Raw genomic sequence first — 12789 nt, 5'->3', positions numbered from 1 at the left:
GTATTTCCAAATTAAAAGGTTTCTATGTACTGTTACTGGATGAAGGCAGCTCCAAGGAATGGTATTTCAGAACAGATTGTTTAAGATATGCTGATAAATTGAATAGACAAAAACAAAACAACAAAAACACAATAAGAAAAACCCTAGACTTGACGAAAATAAACATGTTTGCATTATTTTACAAATAGTTCAATACACAAAATATCTCAATAATAATTAAAATTGTAAAACATATTAATCCTGACCTTTATCAAATTTTTCAAAGGTGTATGCCCTGCAGAAACTTTGTGAACAAATAAGGTTTCCAAAAGATATCGAATATAGTGTATACAATGACAGAAGCAGGCCAAGCTAGAAACAAAAACAAAAACAAAAACATGAACACATTAAATTCCCTTCTAAAAATATGGTTTTCCTTATGCATTTCTTTTTTAGTTCACTCTGATATTCTATATTAGGAAATAGTATTTCCAGTAATCAAAACACAGTTGTTTTTTTTAATACTTTTATTCTAGAAATTTAAAAACTTATTTAAAATGAAAGTACTGTTAAAACACTCTATAAATTTACTTCTGATGACACTAGAAATATATTATATACCCATCATAGGCTATATATTCACACCTGCTCCAGAATATAATAATTGCAAATGTGCTCATATCAAAATGACTCTAAATTGAAGCAGATAATTTACAAGTTTTAAAAATATCCAAAACCTACTTAGAATGCATATGACATTTTATAATATTCAGAGTAACTTTTTCATTGTCTGGTTGTCCTTTAGCAAGTGCCATAAATTATGTTTGAATTTCATTTTCTATGGAGCCAATGCAACTTGTGTTTTTTTATTTTATCCACAAAGTACGTCTCAACTTTACAGAGCTTCAAGGGAGGCAGTGTATCAGGTAATCTTGAGGAAGAATATGAAAGCAATAATCAGACAAATGCTGAAGAGAGAAGAGATTTTGCTAATAATTTTCGGGTCACAGTGGAAGAATTCCAAGAGTTGGGGAGGACTAGGAGAAAGTAACAAATAGAGGACAATAGAGTTTATTGACATGGAGAGTGTACATGAAATTTAGTATGGGGTTAGTTAAGGAGAAATTCTACATACATGGTGGTGTGTCTGAGGGATGATCTGAAAATACACAGTCTAATGAGGTGGGTGAACTAAACAGGGCTAATGTATCTAAATATTTAATGTATCCTCTTGCATTTAAGGCAGATAATCAAACTATGAATGCTGAGTGCAGAAAAGGTTCTCTGGTGTCTTTTTCCATTCCTGATGATGCAGCAAGAAGTTGTAAGGAGGTGTGGTTTTAGACACAGTGCAGCTGGTTTACTCAACACCTCTGGTGGGAGGGGCCGTGGTAATTTTGAGTATGTAGCCTCTATCTTAAGTACTACTGATTGAATTGAAGAATAACCGTTACACCAAGCTGTGGACCACCCTTCACTGCCGATGGAAAGAAAGAGCCTGCAAGTAATTTGGCCTTAGCCGTAGTGTGTAGAGGCTTCTAAGAATTGTGTGGCTGTTGAGTCACATATAAATCTAAACCTACCTAAAAAATACTTTGACTGTGATTTGATTCAAAGTGTTTTGGGAGAATTAACATTAGAGTATGTGGCAAGTGAATATAGCATCTGAAATTTGATCTTTTTAACCATAAGAAAGTATATCATCCATTCTGAAATTAGTTTGCCTTAGAAGCCTTGTGATTATTTTATAGAGATCTACTAGACGCTTAAGTTTCAGAAGTAGTTTGTGTATTTGTGTGTTTCTGCTCTGGAATGATTTCATATAAAGTCAACATATTTGCTATTTTGAGCTACGTTGCAAAAATACATTTATTATTAAGAGGTTATAAAATATGATGTGTTTGTGTTTAAGAATAGTAACCAACAGTCATCCAACTGCTTTGAGACTACCAGGCGGGTGTGAGGGGGTGTCCCTTTTCCATGCTGTGCTATAAATCTGGTACATGTTAGATCTTTGGTCTAAAAATTGAGTGTAATTGCATTCTCCTTATGAACTCTTCACCCCATAATCTTTCCAAACGAATTGGTTATTCTCTTCACTTAACAAAAAGAAAGACATATGTTATTGTCCGAAGACCGCTGAGCAACCTGTTCTATACTGACCTGAGCATCTTTCCAGAAAACAAAGAAAAAATTTCAAATGTAACTTTCTTAGAAAAGTTATCTCAGAGCTCCCATCAATGTCAGGTTTTTCTCTTTTATACTCTAAAAGAGTGCATTGTAAAATAAATATGTATACAATTCGTTTATCTACCTTACCATTCAAAACATTTTTATTGTATATTCCCTGTAAATCAGACAATGTGTTAAACAGTGAAGATAGATGGAACATCAAAGTATATCATGATAAAACTTTAACTCTATAGAGGGAAAGACAAATGATCGTGAACATATAATTTTAAAGTTAAAATGTATAAAGGAAAAGCACTTTAGTAGCATATTTGTCATGGAAGGAATCGCAATGGCTACCCTAAAGTAAGAAATATTGAGCTTCTATTTGAAGTTTGAGTGAGAGATAAGGAAGAGGGAGGAGATGCGGATAGAGGAATAGAGATGGCATGTGTAAATGCCTGATGTGAAGGGGAACATGAGAGGTATAAGGACAAGGAGGGAGGTCAGCGCGGCTGGAGTACAGACATTAGGGGCAAGGAAAAGCCTGATTTGAGATGACAAATTCACAGTCAAGTCATTCTCTGTCTTCGAGCATCCCTAAGACCTAAAATCTGCTTAACTCACTTAGAATGCTTTCATTTAATCAGGTTCTTTGTGTTAAATTGCTAATCCTACATTTTTACATCTCAATGTAGTATCTTGAAAAATGTTTCTCTTTAATTTGGTATAGAGAAAGAGAGAAAGAGAGAGAGAGAGAGAGAGAGAGAGAGAGAGAGAGAGAGAGAGAGAGGCAAATTATTTCCACAAAATGCCATAGTTGTATGTTCTGCTTATTTTGTTTTTATGACTGTCCCATTCTTTTTTTTTTCCTGTATGTCTTATTTCAAAGTAAAATTTTACTTTGGATTTTTACTTACTAAAGGAAACTTGTAAAAATCCTCCCTCCCCCCTGTTTATGACTTAGGTAATCATGTATTTCCTATGCAATGTTGTCCATATTTTTAGAGAAATATTTTATATTTTATGCTCTATACAAGTCCTTTCCACTTTATAATTTTAAGCTTTTTTTAATATTTCTAAATTTCCAGATTTCTCTTGCTAATTGTATTAATAACTTAAATTACCTCTATTTTAAATTGCATTGAATTCCTTGCTTATAAATTTGCAAGTTGGTATGTAAACATTATTCGTGATTACCTAAATATATTTCCCTAAAATTGAATGCATGGTAATTGATTGTACAAACAACACTTATTAACATAATATCTGTATCCTTGTTCAACGCATTAATTTATATGTGCCATATGTATTACTTACTGTACCACTAGGTGGCGGGACCTTCTAGAGCTCTCTTTCACGTCATATATATATGGGATCCTCAAATAAAAGAGGAGATATAATAACAGGGGTCCTGTGTACTCAGCCAAAAATACCTGAAAGTAAGAAGGTGATTTGGATTAAATAACTCATTTTTATAGATTTTATTAAGGTTTAGATATTATACCTGAAAATAAGAAAGTAATTTAGAATAAACAATAAATGTTTATAGATGTTATTAAGGATTGCTCTGTCCATAGGTATATTTACAGATTTAGCCTACTGCATGAGTTGGCGATGCAAATAACAAGAATTCTCCCTTGGAAGAAATAGCCAAGAAATAAAGTGGACAAATATACATAGTAAATTTTAAATAAAAATAAATATTAAACCTAATGTAATGATTTCTTCATAAGTAGTGCAGGGAGTTTTTGTTTAAATAACCAAACTGTTATAAATACATTTCTTCATGTCTCCCAGACACATATATACTCCATTTTCTATGGGAACTGTCCCTGTCACTGAATGGTATAGGCTACTGTGCCTTCCTGACTTATCTTTTTTGTTTTTTTTTAGTCTTTTTATGACAATGTAATGTTGAACACAATTGATTCTACCCTGATTCAAATTTATATAATACAGTTCTCTCTTTTGAAAGTTTTAGACTTTAATTCTGAGTCTGAATGGGTAATTTAAAGGGTTTCTCTCTGATTCTGGAGCTGAGGACAACTCTATATGTAGTGACAAATATCTCACCTATGGAGAGACAATCAGAAGATTTGAAAATATTATTAGAAACCACACCATATTACTGCAAAAAATTATCCAGCTAACTGCTTTCTGATAGTTTTTTCAATCCAGTAACTGTCCATTATTCAGTTTGGTTCCTATGCTAAAGCCAGGTTAAAGCTACTCCCTGGAATTTTCAAAGAAGGGAAAGTAATTTACCTGCATGCATTCATGGGGAGGAGAAAGGAGACACACATGGCAATGATAAATTTGACTGCCATTCCTACCTTGTCTTTGCCAATTTTATTAATTTCCAAGAAAGAAGACTTGTGCATGTTTTTCTCAAATATGCAACTGTGAACATTAAGTACAACTTGTATTTTTTATCAGTAGTTGGTGAATATTTTGTATAGTTATATGGTTATAATATACTAGGGGCCCGGTGCACGAAATTCGTGCACTGGGTGTGTGTGTGGGGGAGTGTCCCTCAGCCCAGCCTGCCCCCTCTCACATACTGGGAAGCCCTCAGGCGTTGACCCCCATCACCCTCTAATCGCAGGATCGGCCCCTTGCCCAGGCCGGACACCTCTGGCCTAGGCGTCCGGCCTGGGCAGCGGGGACCCGCAGCTGCAGCGGCCCCGTGATCGTGGGCTCCGATTTAGGCCCAGGCAAGGGACCCCTAGCTCCCGGGACTGCCAGCTTCGACCGTGCCCAGCTCCCGTCGCTGGCTCCACCCCTACTTCCTGCTATCACTGGCCAGGGCAGAAAAGGCGCCTGATTCTCTGATCATGGCTGGGGGGCAGGGCAAAGGCAGCCCCAGGGCCTCCTTTGCCCTGCCCCCCAGCTCTTAGCTCCCCCCTGGGTTTCAGATCACTGTCAGTGGCAGGGGGCTTCTTCCTGCTTTCCCTTTCGCCTCCCTGCATTGTGCCTACATATGCAAATTAACCGCCATCTTGTTGTCAGTTGACTGCCAATCTTAGTTGGCAGTTAACTGTCAATCTTAGTTGGCAGTTAATTTGCATATAGCCCTGATTAGCCAATGAAAAGGGTAGCTCGTACGCCAATTACCATTTTTCTCTTTTATTAGTGTTGATGATATATATGTTATATGTGTGCACATACATATATGTAATTATATGTATATATGCATACACATATAAATAGCTATTTATATATGTTGGTGTTTCTAGTTATAATTATCCCTTTTAATAATATTTATCATCTCAGAAGACAAGGAAGACTTGTACATGAGGGTAAAAACAATGTAACATCTAAGGGCCCTTGTGGGAAACTGTTTATTGCCTTCACTATCTGATAAGCATAGACAGAGAACTCACCGAACCCCCCCCACCCCCCCAAGGCTGGGTGCCTTTGAAGCCCTAGCAAAGCTCGGAGCTAGGCACCACCTCTGTTTGTCCAGACAGTGGTAGCTGAAACTACTCCCCCATTTATTATTATGTAAATCCTTGCTGATGGGCTAGTCTGCTTGTTACTAGGGCGTCACCTGCCTAAGGGCTATGCTATAGGTGCATCCCAGATCAATAAAAGCTTGGTGAGGCCTGAGCACCGGGGAAGTCCTTCGGGACTTGCCGCCTGGTCCCCCAATATTGCAAAATTATCTCGTGTCTTTTTCTCTCATTTGTTGTGCGGCTCTTCTTTCAGATACCGAACCCTACTCCACGCAGAACGTGGAGGGAGTCTTACTCAACAGGCCCTAGCAAGATAGCTCGGTTGGTTATAGCATAGTCCTGATACACCAAGGTTGTGGGTTCAATCCCACAGTCAGGGTACATGTGAGCATCAAGCAAAGAATGCATGAATAAGTGAAACAACAACTTGATGTTTCTCTCTACCTGTATCTATCTATATCTAAAATCAATAAATAAAAAATGTAAAATGATGCAACATCTAATAAGTTCAGTATAAAAGCAACCTTTTTAATGAAAGATAATATTAATTTATGGCATGCAACATGCCTGATTATTCAGATATGAAGAAAAATATTTACCACTTTTGAATGTCTACTAAATAGAGTCTAGTTAATACTCTAAAATAATGAGGAAAGTGATTGTTTATTATAAGAAAAAGTTTAAAATATTTATTTCAACACCATCTAATCAAAACAATTTTGAGCAAATGCTCTTGCTAATACATCGGATATGAAAAATGTTGTGAACAACAGTCAACCTGGACCAAACACCACTCTCTATTAGTTTAATCAAAATGCCATCACAAACGTGAAGTTTTTTTTTAGATCAGAGGAAATTAAACTTCAATCTTCTCTCCATCATCTCCTAAAAATAAATTGAGAGAGACAGCTAGCTTATAATAATATGTTCTAGAAGGCCTGATATCCTATCAAAAGTACTGTTCACGCTAAAACATGGGGTTAAAACAGTACTCAAGAAAAAAGCACTTGGAAATGACCAGAACTAACATTTGGACAATGCATCTTTCAAGAAAAAGTCTATTTGGCCCAAATAAAAGAGAGAAGATATGCTTTAATAAACACGAAATGTAATCAGAAAATAGTTTCAGAATAAATAAAAAGAAGGACTAAATAGACAAATATTAATGATAGCCTTCTGAAAAAGAAATTGTTCTTCCTCTAAAAAAGGAGAAAAACCAAAACCAAAATAATAAGCAAATATGCGAGGTATAAGCCCATGCAAGTCAGACAAATTTACAAGGCCTAGAAACTCTAGTATAATTCAAAAATGTAATAGAGTTTCTATAATCAGAAAAAGCAGATGCACTTGCTTTATTCTCTGAAGATCTTCACTTGTAAATTCCAATTTATTTCCAATATCGAATTACATCCACGTTTCTCCATTATAGAAAGTTATGTGTCTTAGACTAATGTCTTGCTTTAAACATTAAATTCACTACTTCTACTGGGAAAAGTAGATAATTGTGATTTCTTGGAACTTCTATGGAACATTCAAGTGGCTATGTGTCTAAGTTGAAAAAGGAAATAGGCAATAACAGAATCCCTATGTGTAAGCTGTACTTAATGCATTTCATTCTCTCTTGAAAAAAAACTTTTTAATTATTAGCTGCTGGATTTACTTATCTTCTAAAATTGAAATTTATAGTGGAGAAAAAAAAATGAATTGCAAGTGTTGAAAATAAAGTAATGCCAACTGTAATCTTCTGAAGATAGACCTACAAACTAAAATTATGAGAGCATTTCCCAATAGTAATATCACATTGTACTCATGAGTACTATTGAAGCTACTGTGATATTAGAAGAAGGTTTTTGTTTGTGTGTTTAATTGAACCACTATATGAATAACATATAATGCAGACTTTTATTCAAGGCTATTCAAACAAAGCATTCCAATGAGATCAGTGAGAAAAACTGAGCAAAATATTTTTTAGGCTTCAAAGAGTTACTAACTCATTGAAAAATGAGAAAGTTAAAAGACTCTTTAAACAGAGCCTTATTGTAATGATTGACCTGGGACTTGAAGCCTAATCATAGTCTGATAAGACCACCAAATCTTTTGAAGGTATCTGAGAATGCAAGGATTTAAAACTGTTGCTTGTTATCTTTTAAAGGTAAAGGTGGCCTTATATAATCTACATAATGTTGGGTAGGGGCGTACATAGGAGTGAAGATAAATCTGAAATAGATCTATCTTTGCAGGGACGGAAGCTCAGCTGGAATCACTGATTGGGTTAAAATGACCGGGACCCTGGGGGGGGATGAGGACACATTTGTAATACCTTAACTAATAAAAAAAATAAAATAAATAAAATAAAATAAAATAAAATAAAATAAAATAAAATAACCGGGACCCAATAGTGCCATTGGTCCATCTGTAGGATGATAAATTACCTTTGAAAGAAGATAACATTACTCTCAGCCTCATGCTATCTTTAATTTTTTTTTGCAAATTTTTCTTCACTAAGGCTGAAATATGCAGTTATACAAGAAGTGTAGGTATTGTGACCAAAACCAAGAGAAAAAGCAGAAATTCAAAATAAATGAACCGAAGATTCACCTAACAGAATTATCAGAGATATACTAAGAAAAAGAAACTTGTCTTTTATATGTTTAAAAGAACAAAAGGCAGCCCTAGACGATTAAGCTCAGTGGATAGAGCATTTGCCTGTAGACTGAAGGGTCCTAGATTCGATTCTGATCAAGAACATATGCCCAGGTTGCTGGCTCAATCCCCAGTAGGGGGTCTGCAAGAGACAGCCTGTCAATGATTCTCTGTCATCATTGATATTTCTATCTCTCTCTCCTCCCCTCCTCTCTGAAATCAATAAAAATATATTTTTTTAAAAAAGAAATAAAAGACAAAGTTGAGAATTTTAGCAGGTATTTGAAAACTATTAAACAAGGTATATTGAAATGTAATATGAACCCCAGAAGGAGATTACAAAGAGAATAATAAAGAATCAAAAGATAAAGAGAATATCCTTACTATTTTTTAGGTTAAATATATATGCAAAACCATAGACTCAGGATTACACTCTAAAACCAAAGTAGGACAAATAGAAACATAAACATAACTGTGAGCACCATAGTCTAATACTGATAATCAATCAAAAGAAAATTATAAAGTCAGACACATTAATTTCAGAGACATATAGTAGACTTTTTAACAGAAACAATGGATATCAAAAATCAAAATAATGAAATTTTGTGAATAAAGACAAAAATTACTGCCAATATGAAATTATTTTCTACAAAAATATTCTTCAAGAATAAAAGTTAAATTAACACATTTTAACATGAACAAGAATTGAGAGAATTCATTAGTGGCAGAACTAAAATAAACACTAAAGATGTTACTCAGGAAGAATAATTTTTCTACATGTAAGCTCACCATTAAGAAGAACTGAAATGTCATAAAAAGATAAATCTAAATAAAATCTGGCCATATAATGTTGCTTTAAATATAAAGAATTAGAAAAATTAGACTATATCACAACAATAGGACATAAGCCAGGAGGAGCTCAAATATGTTAAAAGTTGTTCAACTATCTATGAAGTCTCTTCCCATTAGTAAACTTATATCAAGCAAATTATATTAGTATTTACTATTTTAAGATTCATATTGTACTGATGTGGGTAACCACTAGAGTTACTAAAAAAGAAGCTATAACTACAAAAATAATAGGGAATCTAAAAGAAAAGAAAGTTCCAGAATAAATCAAAAATTGGGCAAGGAAAAAAAAAGAGAAAATATATTATGAAACACATGAGGCAAATTAAAAGAAAATGTTAATTTTGGCAATAAAAAATAGGTAATCCTTTATGATAAAAAGAAACTATGATTAAAATGTAAAATATAAAGCTATTAAACTACTGGAAGAAAATATAGGAGCAAAACTGCCAGATTCAGCACTAGGCAACATTTTTATATATGACAAGGAAGGCAAGATCCTTAAGAAAAAACATCAATAAATTAGAATGCATTAAAGTTGAAAACATTTTGCACAATAACAGTAACAACAAAATTTTGTTAACATGATGAAAAACAAGTTAAAAAGTGAGAGAAAATATTCATAAACCACATGTCAGATAGAGAATTTGTATCTAGAATAGAAAAAGTACTCTTGAAACTCAACACTGTGTCCCAGATAATAAAAACTTATGTTTACAGAAATACCTATATACACTGAAATATAATACCTATATTTGTAATAGCAAAATACTGAAAGCCACCCAAATGTCTGTCAATGCCTGAATGGTTAAACAAACTCTGCTACATCCATACAACAGAATACTATTAAATAAAAAAGAGCTGAGTATTGATACTTAAAAACAACCAGATGGATCCCAAAGGTATATACTTCTAGAAAAATAAACATCAACCTCAAAAAACTGATTCTGTTTATATAGCTTTCACCACATGACAAAAATATAGAGATGCAGATTGGTGGTTGCTCCAGGGTAGGGAAGAGAGTGTGTGAACATACATTGGGTGACATGCGGGAGTCCTCTGTGGGCAAGGACAAATTCTGTATCTGGTATTGCTGGTATATACATGAATCTATGCAACAGATAAATTGCACAGAGCAATATGAATGAATGTACAATGATGAAAACTGTAAGATATTTAGTCTAGTCTAGTTTAGTTATTAGCATTTATACAGTGAAGTTTATAATATTAACCTGTTCTCCTAAGTATTTCAATAAGTGTAATTTTCTCAATAATCCTGTGACAACACACTCTTACTTGATAAAAAATATTAAGTGTTGTTATTGACCTTGCTAAATTAAAGAGATTGTTTCTAAAAAACAAAAACAAAACAAAAAACTTCACTATGATAATGCTTCTCTTCTAAGAGTGCATGTTAATATTTTATAAATAAGCAAGAATGTTATGTGCGATAAAGTATTTCTTTTATTTATAATTTAGTTGATATAAAGAGGGGGTAATGTGCATATTTTTAGCATTTAATAGGAGTGACTCACTTGGAGGAAAAGGTTATGTGAACGATAGGATTGATTTAAAAATATCTAGTCTATTTCCAGAGTTCTCTCTGTCACCTAAATGACTCTCCTCTCAGATAGGCTATAATTTTCTAGTAGCATTTTCATAGAATTCCACCTTAGCACTTTTTCTCCTCAGTGCTTATCCAAAGGTGCAGCTGGGGTTTCTAATGAACTCACAGTTAATGCCACTTACTCTTTCGACAACTTCTGTAGACAGAATTCCCTTTTCATCATAAATGTAGACAAAGACTCTGAATATTTTAACCTTTGCAGATCAAAATCTGCTTTTCAAAAATCTCTTTTAGCAAACATCTGTGGATATCACATTTAAGTATTAAACCCTTTGCTTACCCAATGCCTTTGTCAATAGATTGTTTTATAAAAATTATAATACACTTCATAAAGATTATAAACTCAGTTTTTAGTGCATCAAACTAATATGCAAAAGCTCAAAAAACTTTGGAAATTAAAGTAACAAAAAAATGAATGTATATGTAACATATATAATATGCAGGAAGATTATATATGTTAAAGGAGAAATTGTTAGAAAAATAGAGAATGAGACGACAGTATTTTAATGAATGAACACAAACTTGAATTTCCCTTTTTGAGAATTAAATAATAATGCAAAAAAATCTTGTTTGTAATAATTTAAAAACTGATTGCTGTTATATAAAAGGAAAACTCAAAGCAGTATAGATGATAGCCTTGATTGCTAATGCTGGCAAAATGGAAAGCCATTTTGAATAGAAATTATTAAAAGTGTAATCACATCGCAGATATCTAACAGAATACAATCAGAAAAAATCTTTAAAGTCTAAACAATATAAATAAGTTTTATTTAACTGAAAAATATAATGATTGCATTATTCTTTGTATATCAGTGTCAAAAGTATTTATTAGATTAAACATTTCATTGCCTCTGTTTCTAAAGATCACATAGTATTTCTTGTTACTGAATATATTCCATTACTCATAAATAGCACAAAACTTGTGAACTGGTGTCAAGTATTTTCTCTGTTTCTGAGTCCTCCAAGTCTTTTAGTGTAGTCTGCATTCTTTTAATGACTTGGATATAATCACTACCACTTCGATAGCTTCTCCTCCAAGTAGAGCCCAAACAACATCCAAAGAGGTCTTACTACTTTACTCTTAGTTTCCAAAATGCCTGTTCCCTATTAGACCATTTCTACTGAATATTTTATCTCCCTTCTTTCCAATGTCAAAAAAGATCTTTTTTATCACCAGGCTCCTAGAAAGAAAGCTGAATAAATACCATTTAAACTGACAAGACATAGAGGGAGCAGAAATGAGGCCATCAGTCACTGGATAGACTAACATATAAAAAGAAATTTATCTTCCTTCTTTCAATTGTTCCTTCTTCCATTGTTCCAATTCTTGTATGGAATGTTAGCCACTGCTCATGGTAAATGCGGACAATTTAACACACCATTCAGTACAATATTTTGTTTCAATATAAATTATTTGACAGAAATATTTCACATCAGCAAATATTTCGCATCATAATGTGGGGGCATTTACATTGCATTTTAAACTAATACTTACTGTAGTCCATCTGACCTGCCGACCGAGGTCTGTAAAATAGAGTGTGACAATGGAGGATGCTGCAACACTTTGAATGGTTATGTAGTCCTTCAGAAAAGGCCCACCTTAAATAATAAGAAATATTATTTTAATTCAATTTCAAAGCAAAGTGATAAATAAATTTTATGAGCAACCAACAAAATCTAAGATGAATTTAACACAGAAATCATGATGTATAGTACATTTTTGAAGTGAAATAAAATGTGAATATACCCATCTTATAAAATATACCTAGCAAATTTGCAAATGCACAGTAATTTTCCAATGCTATCTAAACATAGTAGACTGCCAATAGCTAATATTCTATTGTGTTCTAAGAAAATGTAACATCAGACAATGTCATGATAAAATATGATATAAGGTACTTTTAAAGTATAATTTTGGGTGTCAGTACATAAACATCTCAATTGTTCTCTAAATGATTTTATTCTAGGATAAATTATTTGGGGTAAATGATTTCAGTGGTTATTGCAAAGCAGCAGCGGAGTGGCAGGGTTTACCTTTTTAAAAGACCACAGTGGATACTGTGT

At 33.4% G+C, this 12789-nt stretch overlaps 1 protein-coding gene across 1 annotated transcript in view; it reads right to left on the bottom strand.

Annotated features, from left to right (window-relative positions):
• TECRL (trans-2,3-enoyl-CoA reductase like) overlaps positions 1-12789 on the bottom strand; it is an 82332-nt gene that overhangs the window by 20842 nt on the left and 48701 nt on the right. The window contains exons 4-6 of the mRNA XM_059682382.1: positions 12221-12324; positions 3469-3584; positions 246-351 (exon numbers count right to left, since the gene is read on the bottom strand). Coding sequence (XP_059538365.1) covers positions 246-351; positions 3469-3584; positions 12221-12324 — 326 coding nt within the window. The remainder of the gene's footprint in view (positions 1-245; positions 352-3468; positions 3585-12220; positions 12325-12789) is intronic.

Source organism: Myotis daubentonii, chromosome 1 (genome assembly GCF_963259705.1).
Source record: "Myotis daubentonii chromosome 1, mMyoDau2.1, whole genome shotgun sequence".
Classification (NCBI taxonomy): Eukaryota; Metazoa; Chordata; class Mammalia; order Chiroptera; family Vespertilionidae; genus Myotis; species Myotis daubentonii.
This window is presented reverse-complemented; position numbering and strand designations above follow the sequence as displayed.